We start from the raw sequence: 18,188 nt of genomic DNA, 5'->3' as shown, positions 1-18,188 counted from the left end.
AATCTGTTTCTATATCTATTTAATAAGAGGAAAATTATCATCAAGCAAATAAACACTCACTTTGCCTTTGCTGTTTTCACCTCCATAATTTTACTGCAGCAGAATGATTAGAGGTAGGCATTATCAGATTGCGGTAGATGGTTTAAGTTCACTGCCAACACACTTGGAAGACATTATCTGCAGCATGGCAGGGAGAGCGAGGCTTAGTTAAAGATAGTGTCTCTCCAGATGTCCCTGTGCAGCATGGGGAAGGTGCAGTTCGTGCGGAGCCGGTGTCTCTCCAGCCGGTCTGGGGACAGGGAGGAGTGATTTGTGCAAGTACTCACTTCCCTGGGGCGTTGGCTGGGTTTATACGACATTCACCGAAATCTCACACCTAGGCAGCTACTAGTCCCTTAGCCAGCTGGTTTAGAGGTTGCCCTGAAGGCTCTACAGAAGTGGTGATTTTTGCCTAGGCAGAGTAGGCACATTCCTGTTAATGCTGTATTCCAAACATTTGTCTTCTCTTCACTGCACCTTTTCAGGAACATGAGCCCTTCTCTTTTTTGAAAGCTGCATTTAATAAAAAACACATGCATGAAAAATGTGTTTTTCAGTATCCCTGAGCTGGCACCGCTTAAGCTCCCTAGAAATTGTTCAGATTCATTGTCAGACCCCTCTCTTCAGACATGTAGCTTTGAAGTGTTTGTGACCTTCCTTGCTGCAGAGGCGTGGGGGTGCAGAGTAACATATGAATAATATGCACATACATCCAAGTGATAAGAGGAACAAAACCTCCAGATTCTTCTTGCACTTACATGATGCTAATACCAGTCCAGAAGTTTTTAATTGGGCCAGTGGTTCCAGCTGCATAGGATAATCCTGCGGCAACATGTAGTTTGCACATGCAGGCAGAGGCCCTCTGAGAACGGGCCTTTGAAGTCCAGGGATCAAGAACAGGATCTAGCACCAAGCATGGGCCAAGCTATGTTCCAAAACCAAGGAACTCGTTTCCCTAACCGAACTCATAAGCAGAAGAACATGCCCCAGGAAATCCTACATTTTAGCCCTGGCCCTGTTCACCGTGCTTTTCTTAGTGTTGTTGGTTCTGGGTCCTACGTACTTGAGACTCTGGTCCTGGTGTCTTCAAAACCTTTTGACATAATCTTACCATGGTAGATTTACCTGGTGTAGAAGTGTAAAAGGACCTGTTTTCCAGTTAGCAGCTCCTGAAGTAGGACTTACTCAGGGCTACGCCTGGGTTGTCTTCCCCCTTTTCCAATCTGTGCCCAGTTGCATCAAGCCCAGCACTGAAATATGTCAAATACTTGATTTCTCTGAAAACAGGAGAGCTCTGGCTGCTTGTCTTCTTCAAACATCAGCCCAACGCTTTTCTGTTTCCTTTACTTCCTTTTTGGTTAAACGGTTTTGGTTTCCCTGTAAGAGCGCTCAAAGTGTGATGAAGTAGCGTTCAAACTATTTGTAATGAAGAAAAAAGAAATTCTGCTGTCAGAGTAGTTGCAGAATGCTGTCAAAACTGACCCCAACAGCACTATATAAAGCAAATATTTCAGTCATTGCTAAAATGTTACTGACATCCTGGTTCATGGAGAACTTTGGGACTGCAGTATTTAAAAATGTCTCAATAAGATGGTGGTGGGGCTTTTGTTTGTTGATGGTAGAGTGAAGATTATTCCACCTTGTTAACAGTAGACAGGATAATTTCACGGTAGCAATTGTTCTCCTTTTCAGGCTTTATTGACTGTAAGCTGTATGGTGGTGGGGCAAGAAACGCAAACACACCTTCCTTAGGAGAGGGCAATAGTCCCTCTGCTGCACATGATGAACTGCAGCTCACAGACAGAAAGCAGAGTCCTCACTGGGGCTGTTGACAGGGTGCAAAAGAGCGTAAGTTCTAAAACACCATTTGTTTTAAAATGCTGTTTGCAAGGATGTGCAGAAAAACCTACAGATGAGGGGCCGAGGGGCATCTCCAGGCATCTCCCATTCTATCCTCTTGCACTCAGACTCTCCACATCTCCGCAAATCAAGGTGGTCATTGCCATTCTGCAAGGTGGGAACAAGCCACTGGATTGTCCTCCTGCTGCACAGATGTAAGTGACTCTGAAGAAGCCACCTAAGAAAAGAATCAGATCCACCTGCTTGCAATAGATCTCAAAGACTGGAACAACTGAAGCCCTGGGGTCTTCCTTTTCCTTATACTAGCTTTGTATTGGTACAATGCTGTTGATTTCAGTAGAGCCCTTGATCTAGCTAAAGGGCAAAATGTAATTTATTCTCTCTTGTGCATTAGTCTGAATCTAGCACAGCTGTTCATCAAGAAAAATGTTACCATGTGCCTTCAAAAGTAATGCATCCTGCTTTAACTGAGTTAAAAAATATTTAACCTGTGTCCGAGTAGACCATTATGATAAAGAAACAGTTACTCATTTCCAGAAGATATCATTATTTTCTTATTACAGAGAAGCTCAGAATGTTTGGAACTGTTATGAATCAGCCTTAGGGATGATAATCAAATCCAAGAAACAGTCCTCTCAGTGCTTTCCTCTTAGTGCTTTCAAACAACTCCACCCATCTCAATTCATTCACCAGTTACTACATGGACGAACTGCAGGGTAGTTACTTTCTTGTTATTTAAGTCTTTAACCAAAAAGAAATCCAGTAATGAGCCTTTTAAAAAAAAATGGTTTCTCCCTGTCATTTATACTAGCCTCTGTGAAACATAAAAATGAAATCTGTTTCCTTAACTAAACTGTGTTTTCCTCTAATCTATTAGGCAAACATGCTGGTTTGTTATTTTTGGGTGCCTCAGACTGGCTAGATGGTGTAGAGGGGAAAAATGAGCACTGAATCATTTAAAAACCACACGTAAAGATTCAAATAATTTTTTTTTTTTTTTCAAAAATATAATGCAAAGAAGGTTTGTCACCTTCCCTTTTTCCTTCTGTAATTTAACATGCACTTAAAATTCCAGTGTTTTTCAGTCCCACGTATCTGATTATTTCTAATCTCAAACAATAAAGATTAAGTTTACAAATTTAATTTGTAAAAGAAGACAGTTATCAAACGGCAAGTTTAGAAAATGCTGGGGCAAGGTAGACATCTGCTAGGGAAACACTTTCAAAAAAGAGGTGAAAACCAATGAACTGAAAAAAGGAGACAAAATTTTTGAAAAGAATTTGCTAAGTCAAGTCACCTGTTGACTTCTTTTGGAATCTGACCTTTTTTGGACAGAAACCCGAGTTTATAGTTCATTTATTCAGGTTTCAATTGCATTGTTGTGAACAGAACTGTACTAATTAATTTATTAATTTGACTCAAGGGATTAATTTATCTATAAGTGAGCTTTTATGCTTTTGTAGAGCCACAGTCTGCATCCAGAAATTCTCTCTAATTTTTAAAGGGACTCTCCTACTCCGCATAAAACCAAGAGAAAGTGGGCTGTGCCAAATACTATTTTGCTGCCATCGCTGTTTATTGACAGAAATGATTTTTATCTTAACAAAGTGAGGGAACTTCTAACTTTATCTTTGATGTAAAATATTTTCCCATAACAATTTTCTGTCACCTTTATCCCGTATCTCTTGTATTACATATACATTAAGGAATTTAAAAGCTTAAAGGATATTTTCTTCCATAGTGATTTACATCCAAACAAGATGCCCAGGGAAATTTCTCTCAAACTGGAAACCTTTTTCCAAGGACAGATATTTATATAAAAGCCCCCATAAAAGGTTGTGGAAAAGCTACAAGGTTTTTGCTGCATTCCTCTTTTGAGAGGGGCTATGCCCAGCATACCAGAGAGATGTGCAAAGTAACATCACTCCATTAATACTGCTACGTCTGGGCACTTAATTCTGCACTGAATTTTATCAGTGGAGTAAAGAGAAATGAAAAATCTTCCTAGACCATAAGGATCTTTAATGTGAAAAAAAATTTATATATATATGTATATGTGTTTATAGTTATATAAAAATGCAAAAATTTTTACTCTCCGTTGATTCTGATAAGGATGTTTTTTAAGCAGTGGTTTTGAAGAGCAGTTTGGGCTGAAAAATCTGTTTCTAATTTGGAGTGGTGAGTGCCATTTATATACAGCCTGCTTTGGGCCTTTTGCATAATGTTAGTAGATCCTCTGTTCTTATCCTTACCTTAAGACCTATCCTTAGGGGACAAATGTGCTCTCTAACAAAAGCAGCAAGAATTAGCGTCCCCCTCTAATGTGTCAGAGAGAGGACAAGGAGTAGTCAACTTACGCTGCAACCTCTCCGGGTCAGTACTGGGCTACCTTCAGAAACAGGTTGGTGTTTCAGACACTAGTTCTTAAGCAGTACTTGCTCTAAGGCCAGAGAAATTGAGTCTCCAGGGCTGCCAATCAAGCCTACGTGGACAGCACACTCATTTTTAATAAATGTATTCATTTGATTCATTTCCGCATCTGAGCAGGGCTGTGCTTTGGCAGTGGAACAGGCAATCTGCTCTGGGAGAAGCCTGGATTCTTAGCGGGGTGAATCAGCGAGGAGAAGGAATGTGGGAAAGTTAATTTGCTTGAGCTTTATGGGCCTTATCTGCAATAGGCACCCACCTGCCTCCACTTCTAGGCAAGTCGTGATATGAGCAGAGTTCACGGCTATCTAACAGGGAGGATGGTGGGAATCAACTCGCTCTGAGAGGAAGGCAGCTTTGCATTCGCTTTCACAGGCTAGTTTCTTATATAGATGAAGGGGTTTCTTCCGAGTGAAAAAAGCTGTGACATGCCTAATCAATATATTGGGTATCCAAATAAATGCAGAGCAGTTCCTACTGGGGTTTCTGAAGCTGGTAAGCAAGCGAGAGCACTTCACTTGTAACATGCCCCTGAAGCACTTCTTGAAACCCAGACCACGCAGACGGGCAGTGACAGCCTGGGAGATTTTAGCTGGGTATCCGTGGAACTATTTACACCACTGGTAGGGACTCAATCACAAGTAAAAACGGTATGTCCCAAGAGATAAAATTGTTGAGAGTCCCAGGAGATGAAACTGTTGAGGATCGCAGTGGATTAGACCAGTCTTTATTGCTTTATTTGGCTGTGAATCTCTAACTCGCTTTTGCCCTGTCCAAAAGGGTGGTAAGAAATTTTGGTTCGGTCCAGGAGCTAGGACATACATAACCACAATTACTAAAAAGTCATTGCCGCCTTTTGCTGACTTTGGGAGAATAGAGGACCCGCAGTCCTGGAAAAAGAACATAATTGATAATTATCAGAGAAGGTCCTAAATGTCACACCATCATCACAATAATTATACACCAGAACACCGTGGGAATTCATGCAGGAAGTAAAATTCACCTTGGAAACCCATTCTGTCATGTAAAACCTGAAAGAGATGAAAAATCCTGCCTAAGACAGGCAAACACACAGACACAGGGCAGGGCATTACACCTTCCAGGCAATTGTCAGACTAAATCTACAGAGATGATGCAGAACTTGTACTTCTGAGATGGAACCACGGGGTAGGGGGAAACAGCACTCAACCTCTGGTCATCTGGTGGGTGCCATGAGCATTTCTCCACCTGCCTTTTCCGCTCTGCGACTTGCAGCTGTATTTTAGCTAGCGAGAGGAGGGATGGACCAGTTCAGGTATCAACCACTGGCACCTGCTTTTGCTGTCTTTTTTTGGCATCATTCTAATCATGTTGTCACAACAAACTTAGGTTGAGACCTTATTTTCAAGCACTGTGTTACTCCTATGAAACATTATTCTTTTTTAGCAACAGGTGAAACATTGGACTAATAAAATGTTTTAGTAAATATTTTGTTCTTGTACCAGAAGAGTTACATGCATCTGGCCAAATTATGTTTCTATGTAGCCAAATAACCAAAAAATGGTGATAGCTGGATGAAACTCATTAGCCCAGGATCTGGGAAATTTCAATTTGACAACTGCAAAAAAAAAAAAAAGGTCTTAGGAAAAAAAAGTCCCCTGTGCTTTTCATGTTTAAAAATGACTAAAGCTGAGAAAGTCTGTGCAGAGCCCCACCAGAGTGATTTATTCTCATGCTCTGAAACATCCTATGGATTCTATTAAGTTTATCTTTACCATCAGAGGAAAGATGGACCACTGTAAAAATAAAGAGCTCCTTTCTGATTGATCTCATTAAAGTTTTGCTCCTATTGTGAAGTGTGAGCAGGCATGCTTTTAATAGTTTTAAATCTGTGTGCAGAGCTTATCAATAAACACACACTCACAGGAAAGCCATTCACTCTTCTTTTCATCCGGGGGCTGTTAGTTTCTCTTTTTATGGTAGTGTTTATAGCAGTTCTTAGTTGCCAGTGCTCTTCCACATCTTCTCTGATATTCGTCAACCTGGAGAAAATGCTCTATAAAATCCTACAGAGCTCAGCATGGTCTGTAAGAAACCCTAGGCATTTCTCTACTCGGATGTACTTTGCAGAGCAGAGTACCGTTCCTTTTGATAAAAGTAAGGAGCTAACTTCACAAACAGGTCTCCAGTCAGGCGAGGAGACTGATGATTATAACTTACATATATTTTCTGTTTTCGGAAGGTTTTGAGATGAGATGATTTGAAGGCTTTTAATGAAGTACTCTAACTGCCGACAAGGGCAGCTTAACATACCAAGGTATTGAATCAAAACATCTTGTTCATGCCTTGAATGGAAGGAAACTATTCACACGTTGGTTATTTGGGAGCTGCTGCTCCTTTAGCTTTGCTGTGCTTACAAGCCCCTGCTTTTGGCTCCGAAGTCTGAGCTACATTCATCACAGTACAAATATGCAGCTCAGTGACAGAGTGCAGCCAGGGGGCATTACCAAACCCAAGGCAAAACAAAGGCGGGAGTATAGCTTAAACACAGGCCTAGCTGGTTCTGATAGCATCCTGCAAATAATAAGGCCTGTTAAACCCCTTTAGCAGCAAAATCTTTAATCTTCATTCCACAGACTTCGTCCTTTGTCTTCATCCCATGGAAAGTTAGGGAAATCAGAATTTCAGGGCTTGGTAGGGAGGGTCCTATTCCCAGCACAGGGCAGAGGGGAAACACGAAAGGGGAGGTGCTATTCCTCACTTTATCACTTTTTCTGAGGCAGAACGGCTGCTTTTTCTGCTGTGGTAATCATTCCTTTCAGAGCTGACAAGCTGGTTCGTCTAGGTGGAGCTACTGGGTGCCCCCGCTGTCGTGCTGGCAGTGGTTCAAGTGAAGTAACATTACATTCCTGCGATGGAGGGCTGGGAGCGGCAGCCTTCTCCGTGACATTGCGCCCGCATCTCCCCAGTGCCACGTATCCTGCCGGGATAGAGTGACAGCCGCGGCATTCCCACTGCGGTCCTGCCATGCCCCAGAGCCCTGCCCAGCAGTTGTTGTAACTCACTCTGTGGGATCTTGCAGGACAATGGAATGAATCCAGGTCCATGGAATGCACTAGGAACTCTCCGCAGAAGATGAAGGTGTTGATTTTTCACTGGTGGTTTTTCCCCAGTGTAGTTGGAGCTCCTTACTGGGAATGCCATGGGGCCTTCTGGAGCTCATGGCCAAGCCTACATAGACCGTGCAAGAGCCTGTGCCATGGGCTGTGCTTTAAACCTTGTGGCAGCTTCCTCAAGGAACACAGTGCGTGCATAAAAGAGTTTACTTGCAGACACTTTCAGATTCTAATCTTTGCCAGCTGTTGCTTGCAGGATCATTTCCCTCACAGCCAGCTTGCTTGGAAGGACATGACTCCTCCACCAAACTGCCCAGGAGGATTTGGGTGGTGGGGATGATTGCTCTGAACTGCCACAGCCAAGCCCCTCACACAGAGCTTCCCTGCTACACTTGTGTGCTCCTAGTTGCTTTCGTTCACAGTCTTTACCCTTAATCTTGGCATTTGCACTTAAAAAGACCCACAGGGGAACTCAAGGTATGGTGTTAGAGCAGATGCTCTTTGCCATGTAGCATCCAGACAGCAGTTCCAAGAAGCGCATGGACCTGTTGGAGCAGGTCCAGAGGAGTGCCACGAAGATGGTCAGAGGGCTGGAGCACCTCTGCTATGAAGACAGGCTGCGAGAGCTGGGGTTATTCAGCCTGGAGAAGAGAAGGCTCCAGGGAGACCTTAATAGCAGCCTTCCAGTACCTGAAGGGGGCCTACAAGAAAGCTGGGGAGGGGCTGTTTGCAAGGGCATGTAGCAATCGGACGAGGGGAATGGTTTTAAACTAGAGCAGGGTAGGTTTAGATTAACACATTAGGAAGAAGTTTTTTGCAATGAGGGTGGTGAGACACTGGCCCATGTTGCCCAGAGAGGTGGTGGAGGCCCCATCCCCGGAGATATTCAAGGCCAGGCTTGATGAAGTTCTGAGCAACCTGATCTAGTTGAAGATGTCCCTGCTTACTGCAGGGGAGTTGGACTAGATGACCTTTAAAGGTCCTTTTCAACCCAACACATTCTATGATTCTGTGGTTCTATGACTAGGACAACGAATCTGCCATGGTTTTTTTCTTTTTCACAATAAGCCTTGAAGCATTACAAAATCACTAGGCTTTTAGCCCTTCTTTAACGTAGCATTAGGTCACCACTTCCATTTGTAACTCGAGCTGAAAAAAAAACTCTGGGGGAAACAAAGAGAAATAGTGAAACATTTCAGGCCACTGCTGATACTGAGTAACTATTTTTGTGTTTGTACATACCATTTGCACAACATTTTTAGCACAGGGATTGGCAAATTCTCTCATCAAGCCAATTGATGCAGTTAGAAAACAAAGATCTGCTTGTAGATTCGGAGATCTTTCGTACAGCTGATTTTGGAAAGTGGTGAAAAATAGTTCTTTAAGTGCCAAAAATTCATATTCATATCCAGAAAATGGTAACTGAGATGGAAAAGGTGGTCCTTTTGCTGTCATTGTAACTTTGTCTGTGAGGGCTTTTTAAAAAAAAAAACTGATTTAGGCCATTTTTCAGTCACGGGAGCTTTAAGGAAACCAAACCAAGAATGCAATATCTTATATACTTTATGACACTGCCTAGGTGAAGTGACATTTTAATTAGCTGATTGATGTCCATTTATTAATTGGTCTTCTGAGATATCCTGGGGAACCCAAAGAACCCACTGTAAGGCGCATTAATTTAATAACTCATCAAAATAATAGAAACAGTGGATTGGGATGGGTATAAAAAAGAAGCAGACATGGAAACTGAAACACTGGGGTTGCCGAAGAAAAGCTAAAATGTTTGAATTGCTGCCTTTTTGCCCATAATCTTGAAGTGAAAAATTTCTCTTAGTAAACTAAAGTCAGGTGAACTTACCTATCTGAAAAATTGCTCTTGAGAGGCCAAGATGAATGCCAAGCATGTGCATAGTGTTCTGTTATCAAGTGCTTTCCTGAGCTGGGACCTACAATTTTAAATATTCTAACTATTTTAAATATTCCCTATTTCAAATATAAGAAGTGAATCAGAAGGGGCTGCGGGGCTTCACAGCAGCGCTGCACAGGCGACTGTGAGAGCTCTGAGGGAAGAAAAGGAATCCCAGTAATTGTGATACCTGCAAGAGAGGGAGAACAAGCTGTGGGGGGAAAAATCAGGAATACTATCCATTTGGAGAAAGGGGTTTAATTTAAAAATTAGGGTTTTTTTTAAATCAAAAAAATAAAAAAAAAATTAGGGATTTAATTTTAAAAACAGGAGGAATTCTGGAGCATTAGCATTGACTAGCCACCCATGCACGAGAAGTAACAGGCCCACGACAGGGTGCCTGAGGGCACAGGGACAGGCAGATCCGCAAGTACAGGGACGGATGGCTGTGGGCAGAGGGGTGTGATACAGGAGCCCACTGAAACTGTCTGTGGCAGCAGTGATGCACAACCTTATTTACAATGAGCACACGAAGGAGGGAGCACTGTGGAAACTGCTGACCTACATGTATGAATTCTTGACTGGGTCAAGCACAGTGCCAACAATGACAATGATATTAAATTATTATTGTTGTTGTTTGTCTTGCTCACTCCTCCTTCTCCTTAGTAATAATATGAATCAGAAGATGTGCCCAGAGTGTGCTCTACATTGTCAGAAAAGACCTGAGCAAAAGATGTCCCAGTGTTGCCCACATGTTAAGGCAGGAGTCTTCTAACTGACAGTGGACAAAAAGCTACTAATTATAATAAAAAATAACCTGGTTTTATGTTTTTGTGGTTTTACCCAAAGCAGTCCAGCTGGGTTGTTTGATTAAAGATAAAAAAAAAAAATTTTTTACGTTGCATTTAAAAAGAAAATACAATTTTCAGTATATGATATGAAAGTGTTCCAGCCTATATAACTCCTACTGCTTGCTTTCAGAAAACTCCCTTGTTCTGAAGTCAGTTCAGTGGCTATTAGAAGTAGTCACTGATGTAAATTCCATCTTGTTTATGAAAACATTTTGAACAAAGCATTGATTGTCCAGAGTTTATAAAAAAAAGTTAAAACCTATAAAATGTTGGCATCACTACTATTTGGGGCATGAGAAAGACGTGCATATAAATCATAGTTTATTGGCACAGTCTTTTATACACAGAAAGAAGGCTTTGCTGAAAATGGAATTCAGTGATGTACTGTAATTCCCCTTTTACAGATTTGTTTTTAAAGTATTCTGAATTGGGAAAAAATCTGAAGCAAATCTTAGTCTACAGTAGGAATCAGGGGCACAAGAAGTCTTTATGACACGGGTTAGCTATGGTAGAGGGACAGAGTAGGTGGAGTTTGGGGAAATCAGGGTGGATGGAAAGGCCTCGATGTGAAGCTTTGGGAGGGAAAATCATTTGTGTAGCTGATGTACTTCCACGCAATCCGACCCACATCTCTTTTAGCCCTAGGGACAGTAATCTGTTGCTCCATTTTGTAGGAAAGAGTCCTACAGTCACCATTGAGGAAAGGTTAACAGTTTACTAAAGGCTTTCACAGGAGCACTCTGTCCCTTCCTACCCATCATGAGGTGGGTGAAAGAGACCTTTTATGCTGACAGATTTTCCTCTTCTCAGCAGGGGATTTTTCTGGCAACATTTTGGCAAACCTTGATCCGCAGCCCCTCTAGCAAGGGCAAGGAGAGCAACCGTCTGCCAATACTTGGCCAAGCATGTGAAGCCACCCTTGTGCCTCATACACCACTGCTTTGCTTGATCAACAGCTGGTGGAAAATAAGATGGCCTCATCCAGGCCCAGATGAGATGTCATCCAAGGCCACGTCTATCTCTCTGCATCCACGCTGAACAAGAATTGGCAGTGTCATTTTTTTGCTTTAAAATGGCATCCTGATGGGAAGTAAGTGTTCAGGTCTCACTGCAGGAAGTGATCTAATTCTCTTGGATTTTATGAGTAGCTCGGTCTTAGGAACAGGAAGGTTTTGAAGGTGTTGTTCACCTAGCCATTCTAAGAATCCTTTGTTTAAAACAGCTGGTTTTAAAAGTTTCACCTCTGTTAGAACCTGTAGGATAGCTCCTAGACTCAAAGGATCTGCCCCACTGGATAGGGAAAAAACTATACAGGACCATGCAAGTCCTGAGAACGGAGCAGCCCATACTTGCATTGCTCCAGTTCTAGACAACTAAAACGTCACTGAAGTTCCACCAGACTAAACCAAGAGGAACAGCCCAAGAATTCTCCCAGATAATTCTTTCCTTTTTCTTTTCCAGTAGCAAAATTATTGGCAGCCAGCAGGGATCAGTGCTGTAATTAGCCTTGAAGTGCTGCACTCAAGAGCAAACACTCTAGCAATCCAAGCAATATTCTGTTAAGTCATTCTACTGGGCTGCAGGGCTTGTGGGTGGGATTCTCCCAAGTGAAAAATATGGCAATGCCACAAGACGAAGTCCTTACTGTTTCTGGGAATTTTAGTAACAGCCATAGAATGCGCTGTTGGCACCTGAATCTTTAGAAGCACTAAGCAAATTAAACAATCAAGCCGCAGTCCTGCAGCTTTTCTCCTCATATGATGCTTATTAAAATACATGTGGTGAAGACCTTCACGGAGGGATTCCAGAATTTTCAGGCAGAAATGCCTAAAATCAGGTTCATAAATACACATCTAAATTTTTTAACAGTTATGCTCATTTTCCAATTTTCTTGAGCTTGTGAAAATTGCAAATGCTAGAGCTTTTGAAAAAAAAAATCAAGACAATTTATGCAAGTCTTTAATCTGAATTAAGGTTTGCATTAAGGGTGGTTTTTAGAATTGTCCATCGTAGGCATCAGGACTAGTTCTGTGAAGGCTAAAGGAGGCAAGGTCTGGCAGCCCTGATGCGTTCTGAGTTGATCTTGGTTCTCTGAAGCTAAAATACCACAGAAGAGCTGATTAAGATGATGTACATATGGCTAATGAGGATGCTTTCTATTCTGTCAGTTTTGGAAATTTGGCTCACAGACTGACATGGAATATTCCCACTGGAAGGACACTATTTCCGTTCATCTTAACAAAGTGGTCCATTGCTGATCACATGGCGTAACTCTTTCAAGACCCTGCCGGTACTAAATAATTTCATCTTCCAAAAAAGTCAAGGGAAAAATAAGTGTAGGAGATCAGAAAACTATGAAGAAAAGCTAGCACAATCACAGCCATTTTAACAAGAGCTTGGCAACTTGTGTTAGAGTGATTGCATACACGCATAAGTCGTGCCAGCTTGTCTGCACACACAGCGTGTAATATCCACATCCAGAAATGTTGTGTTCCAGCCCAAGGATTCTTCATTTAAAGTAGACAATGAATGAGTTGCACAGCTCTGCTTGCGGTTGTCTTCTCTAGTGTTTGAACATATTTTTAAGCCAGACCATTTGTTTAGGAGAGCGAAAACTATGTATACCAATGGCAGTTGCAGAATTGGGCATGAGAGCGCTGGACAGCCTGATGGCTTGAAAAAAAATGGAGCATGGAGAGAGGAAGGAGACATGGTTATCAGGACAAGGACTTGTGCGTGTATTAGAATAGCCTGTGCATCGGGGAATGCGTAATTCAGCCACACTGTCCTCTACTGGCTAAGCCTGGATCTCTGAAAATGATGTTGTTTTCAGAGAAGAGAAGAAAGAAGAGAACATCATGCTGTTTTCATTCTTCAGTGCCCAATTTAAGGCATTTTAACAGAATCATACTTTCAAACAGCCCGCTTCCTTCACCCCATCTCTCTCCACCCTGAATACTTTTAAAAAACAAGAAAGCAGAGTCTTTATGACTATGAAAAATTCATTATGTTTACTTTTCTCTTAAGACCTCTGTTGAAGACAAGGAAGAGTTTTGAGATGGGGAATTTCAATCGATTTAATTTATTGCCAACTAATGAACTTTTAATTACTGATTCTGATATTTTAAAAAAATAAACAAAATAAAACCACCTCAGATCTGCTCCGTACACCTCTCGTCCCCTCTTTCTGGTCTCCAACCCCCTTGCTGTGGGCTACACTCGGTCCTTTTGGGGAGGTGAGGGCTGGTGCGGGAGACAGAGGCCAGGAGATGGTGGCTGCTTTTCTTTTTCCACTCCGTGCTCCATACTCAGTTGCCCCAGAGTGGTTCCTCCACCAGGTGCCAGCCCATCAGAGTCAAGCCACCTCCTCTCTGCCCTTTCTGAGGTGGCTTTTCTTCCTCCGGCCCCTTCTCAAGATCCTGTTTTGCTCCAGGATTTCTCCTGCTCTGACATCTTTCCTCTCTCCTCCTGCTCTGATGTGGTCTTCTCTGTCTTTCTCCTCCTCCTCTAGTGGTGCTGTTTCTTTTTCTCAGCGTTTACCACCCTCTCTTAAACACCTTTTCACAAATGTGCCAGAAACTACTCGGATCAGTTCAGCTTTGCAGCCAGCACTGGCTGCAAGCGGCTGCATCTGGCACAGGGTGGTCCATGACCTCCTCCCCGAGAGACCACCCCACAGCCACACCACTACCAAAACCCTGATAATTCTGCCAAATACACACCTCAAGCCCCGCTTTGGTAATAAAAAAAAAATAAAAAATTGATCAACTTCTAGTTCTACATTTTCTCCAATCTGGAGATTTTTTTCCTTCACAAAAGCCTTTACGTTTCTGCATACAAATATTTCTGGTATCTTTGGAAAGATTGGCCTGATGACATCTAAGATAAGGGATCTGAATGAAAGCAGGCCTTTCTACAGCTGGCTCTGCACGTCCCGTGGCCTCCAGCTTGCAAGCTGGCAGCTCTGTGCTCTGCATGGCTCCCACAGACACCAACAACCTGTACACTGCTTTCAGGTTCTGGACGACAGCTGAGACCGGCCGAGCCTCCAGGAGATGCTGATGCTGATGCGGATGCAGAGGAGGAAGATTCTGTGAGGTTTTTTTTATGCTTGGGGTTTCTTCGGGATGGGTGTTTGGCAGTTACCTTGTTGAAAAGGGATCTTAAATATTTTCTTTGTAGCTGGGTCTTGCTGGAGATTTTTTTTCTCCATCAAAAATGTATTTCTGCTTGGGATTCTCCTGCCAGTTCAAAAGCCAGAATAATGCTTCAATATAAAGTGACCTGCTCTTTGCCATGATTCACCAGCATAAGTTTAATACCAAGACTTAGCAAACTATTACACAGCTGTTGACTACAGTAACTTTTCTTTAAAGCTTTAGCTGGTTTTGGTTCCCTATCGCTTGACTCCAGAAGGAAGCATGCCAAGCGTTTGTCAGCAGAAATTCCTGCTGGGACTCTTCCATGTTTTCCTTGGTTATAGAGGGCAATAAAGTTTGGAGCCGCAGGATGCAAAGGTTACATGTGCAAATAAAACAGGAGAGGGAATTTTTATTGTCTTTTTCAATTATTACTAATTGATCTGTTAGTATTTTCAGTCTGTTCAGCCCATAGATGCATATAATTCATAAAAAGAATGAAAATCAGCATACTATTGTTTTTGTCTCTCAGGAGTCTGTCCCTTGTGTTTTTGAGTAACATCCTTAAATTAGAATTGTATTTGTTCTTGACCTAAGGGAAGAGTTATTGGTGATTCTACATCCACCATGACTAATGTAAGATTTGTACGCAGAAGGAGACTATGCCTGAATAGAAAAACTCTCCTAAAAAAATGGGTCACTATTTAATGGTGGATGCTCATTTCCACCACTCATTTTATTTCCACAGGTTAATGAAGTGGCAGTAGAAGACATCCGTCCAAGGCCACAAGGATCCTCTCCAGTTTATGAATATTCCATAGAAGAAGAATATTTAAAGGCAAGACACTGAGTTTTCATGCAGGCATGGCTTTACCAAGTTGATTCAGGAGGCTTTATCTCCTACAATTAGCCAAGACTCTTATGTCATGTAACAGGATGTTGTTGCAGCCATATTGTCTTCCTGTCCCCACCAAAATCAGGGCCATGCTCATTGATGCTTGAGTATGGCACTGGACTTCTTGTTGGCCCCATTCTTGTTTCTTGGCAAAAAAATGCATTTGACTTCATCCCTTAAAGGGCCTGGGCCAGAGATTGTCAGGAAATTACAATGCTTTTCCTATTAGAATATTTAGCTGGCTTGAATTTAACTAATAGGTATTTCAAAATTACCTGTACCTCTTGGTTATTCAAAGTTAAAGATTTAATTACTACAGTCATGTTAAGATAAGTAGGCAACAGTTTGACATTCATGCCGAAGTCAAACAAATGAAAAAAATATAAGTTCACAAAGATGAAAACATGAGAAATGTGCTGCATGAGTAACACACAGAAAAGCTCCCCATGTCTTAACACAATTGGTCTCTGGCATTCATTTCATGCAAATTTTGGTACAATGCATGGAGGCCTTGGCATCTAATTTGCTACTGGGAATACTATAGTTAAATCATTCACATTGTACATTACACTTGTAGATCACAATTTTGCTCTGTTGCCATTAAAGTCAGCCTCAGTTCTTAGTCTAAACCAGGGATTTCAGCTGATGTAGGACTTTTGTTGTACTTCACAACACCATGACTTCTGAACATTAAATAATCGCAAATTATTTTTCAGCTTCAAGAAGAAAATAAAAAATATTCTACAGACAAATCAAAACAGAGTCATCCACAGGTTGGTCTGAAAGCACTCCATAGTTTTAGGCATATGGCTTGCAAAATACTAAAGTCGATTACAACATATAGGCGTGGATGGGTGGACAGAGGGAAGGACAAATGGATAAAGAATCACTTCAGACTTGTTTTGACCAGGAACTTCACAAATTGCCTAGTTGTGGCACAGGCATGAACACTTACGTGTCCTATTTGGGGTCCTTCTGTGATTCATTTTAGCATTCTTTAGCCTTCTCTGGTTTGAGTACAGTACAGCATCAGCTCTTAGTCTGACTTTTCTGGCCCGTTTACTCTAATTCAGGTGTTTAACATCTTCGCAGAAAATACACTATTTCAGCCCTAAAAGATTCCATATGTTTCACATTTTAAAATTATAACCTGTTTTCCCTATGACCCTGATCCAGTGTAGCCCTAACACATGTACTTAATTCTAATTTAGAACAGAATCAAACCCACACGGAGTAAGTACGTTCTCTATTTTAGATAATCTTTCTTGAGCTACGGAAAATATACCTGAGGAGACTCAATTTTTTATTGCAGAATAATGTAGAAAACTTTGATACAAATGAATAAGAATAATAAATTCACACTTTTTTCTGTATCTAGGAGACAATGGAAGTGACCCTGAAAACAGAAGTGGAAGCTGGTGCTAGTGGTTTTAGTGTGACAGGTGGAGGAAATGAAGGAATATTTATTAAAAAAGTACTTAAGGAATCTCCTGCTTCAAAAATATTTAGTCTGAGAGAAGGTACAGTCTGATTTTCTGTTTATTTGTTGTTTTTTTTTTTAATATATCTTAAAATATTCAGGTATGTAGCTGTACATGCATATAGATACATACCTGATCTGTCATCTCTTTAGGTAATGGAAATAGTAGATCCCAAACCAAGTAATATTATGTCTGAGCTTAACCTTTCCATATTAATAATTTTGAAGATCAGTTTCTTAAACAATAATGAAATGTGATTTTTTTTTTTGGTATACAAAAAAAAAAAATGATCTAATTTTTACTGGAACAGTGAAAAAGATACATAGAAAGTAGCGTTTACACAACTAAAATGAAAAAATACCCAACTCATAACGTTAATCAAGAAGCTGCCTTTGATTCTTTCACAAAATAGTATGCCACGAAACTACAATAAATAATGATTTAAACAAGAACAAAGGTCCAGATTCTAAATACTGAAAAATATAAGAAAAAGCTTTGTTACTGTCAGGGTGGTTAGACACTAGAACAGATTTCCCAGAGAGGTTGTGGAGTCACCGTCCTTGGAAATATTCAAAACCTGACTTCACATAGACCGGAACAACTAGCTGTAGCTGACCCTTCCCTGAGAAGGGCAGTTGGACTAGATGATCTCCTGAAGTCCTTCCCAGCTTTAACTAATCTGTGATTCTATTATATGAACATGATTTAATATTTTAAATAAATGGGATGTGATAATTATTTTTTATGTAATGAGCATTAATTTAACAGCATTTGAAAAACTGCAAGAAAACACAAACTAATTAAAATGATGTCTGATTCCACTTGCAGGTGATCAGCTTCTAAGTGCTACAATATTTTTCGATAATATCAAATATGAAGATGCACTCAAGATTCTCCAATATTCCGAGCCATACAGAGTCCAATTCAGCCTCAAAAGAAAAATTGCTGGGAAAGAAGAGCTAGCACACATTCACTCTACAGCCCAGTACAAAAAGGAAAGATTAAGCCAGGTAGTTATTTGATTAATTTACAAAGTTTGGATAACACTGTAGTAATGTGCTGTATAGAAACACACCAGAAAATACACACATGCTTTCTTAAGATTTAGGTGTGTGTTTAAACCTACTAGCATGAATATTCATGCAAAGAAAAAAAATCCCAAACAATATTTGCAGCTTTATAAATATCCTGGGCAAGACTATAGATTTTGAATAAAGCCACAATCTTGCATCAGGGTAGAAAAGCATTCTTCTCTAGTGAACCGGCATTTTTTTTTGTGTTGTTAAGCACCCATGATAGAACAGGCCCAGATAAGCTCTGTAATATTTATATTCAGTATTTTCCAAAATGTGAAATATCAGTAAGTATTTTTCTCAAAAGCTCATCAATGAAATTTTCTCTTAAAAATATGTGCTTAATCAGTGATACCTCCAGATTTGCTCATAGGTCTCCGACCTAATCAAAATTATTTTCCTCATCATATACATATTATACA

The 18,188-nt window shown here is 40.9% G+C and overlaps 1 protein-coding gene across 3 annotated transcripts in view; it reads left to right on the top strand.

The window, feature by feature from the left end:
* Positions 1-18,188, top strand: part of LOC128908900 (protein AHNAK2-like) — a 58,048-nt gene that overhangs the window by 12,727 nt on the left and 27,133 nt on the right. For 2 of the 3 annotated variants that reach the window (XM_054199882.1, XM_054199880.1), the window contains exons 2-5: positions 14,195-14,271; positions 15,066-15,155; positions 16,591-16,732; positions 17,522-17,703. In XM_054199882.1, coding sequence (XP_054055857.1) covers positions 16,597-16,732; positions 17,522-17,703 — 318 coding nt within the window. In that variant the 5' untranslated portion in view covers positions 14,195-14,271; positions 15,066-15,155; positions 16,591-16,596. Of the gene's footprint in view, positions 1-14,194; positions 14,272-15,065; positions 15,156-15,928; positions 15,986-16,590; positions 16,733-17,521; positions 17,704-18,188 lie in introns of all 3 variants that reach the window. The other variant, XM_054199881.1, reaches the window with a different exon arrangement.

Source organism: Rissa tridactyla, chromosome 4, assembly GCF_028500815.1.
Source record: "Rissa tridactyla isolate bRisTri1 chromosome 4, bRisTri1.patW.cur.20221130, whole genome shotgun sequence".
NCBI classification, from domain to species: Eukaryota; Metazoa; Chordata; class Aves; order Charadriiformes; family Laridae; genus Rissa; species Rissa tridactyla.
Note: the sequence above shows the minus strand (reverse complement) of the source record. Positions and strands in the feature narration are given on the sequence as shown.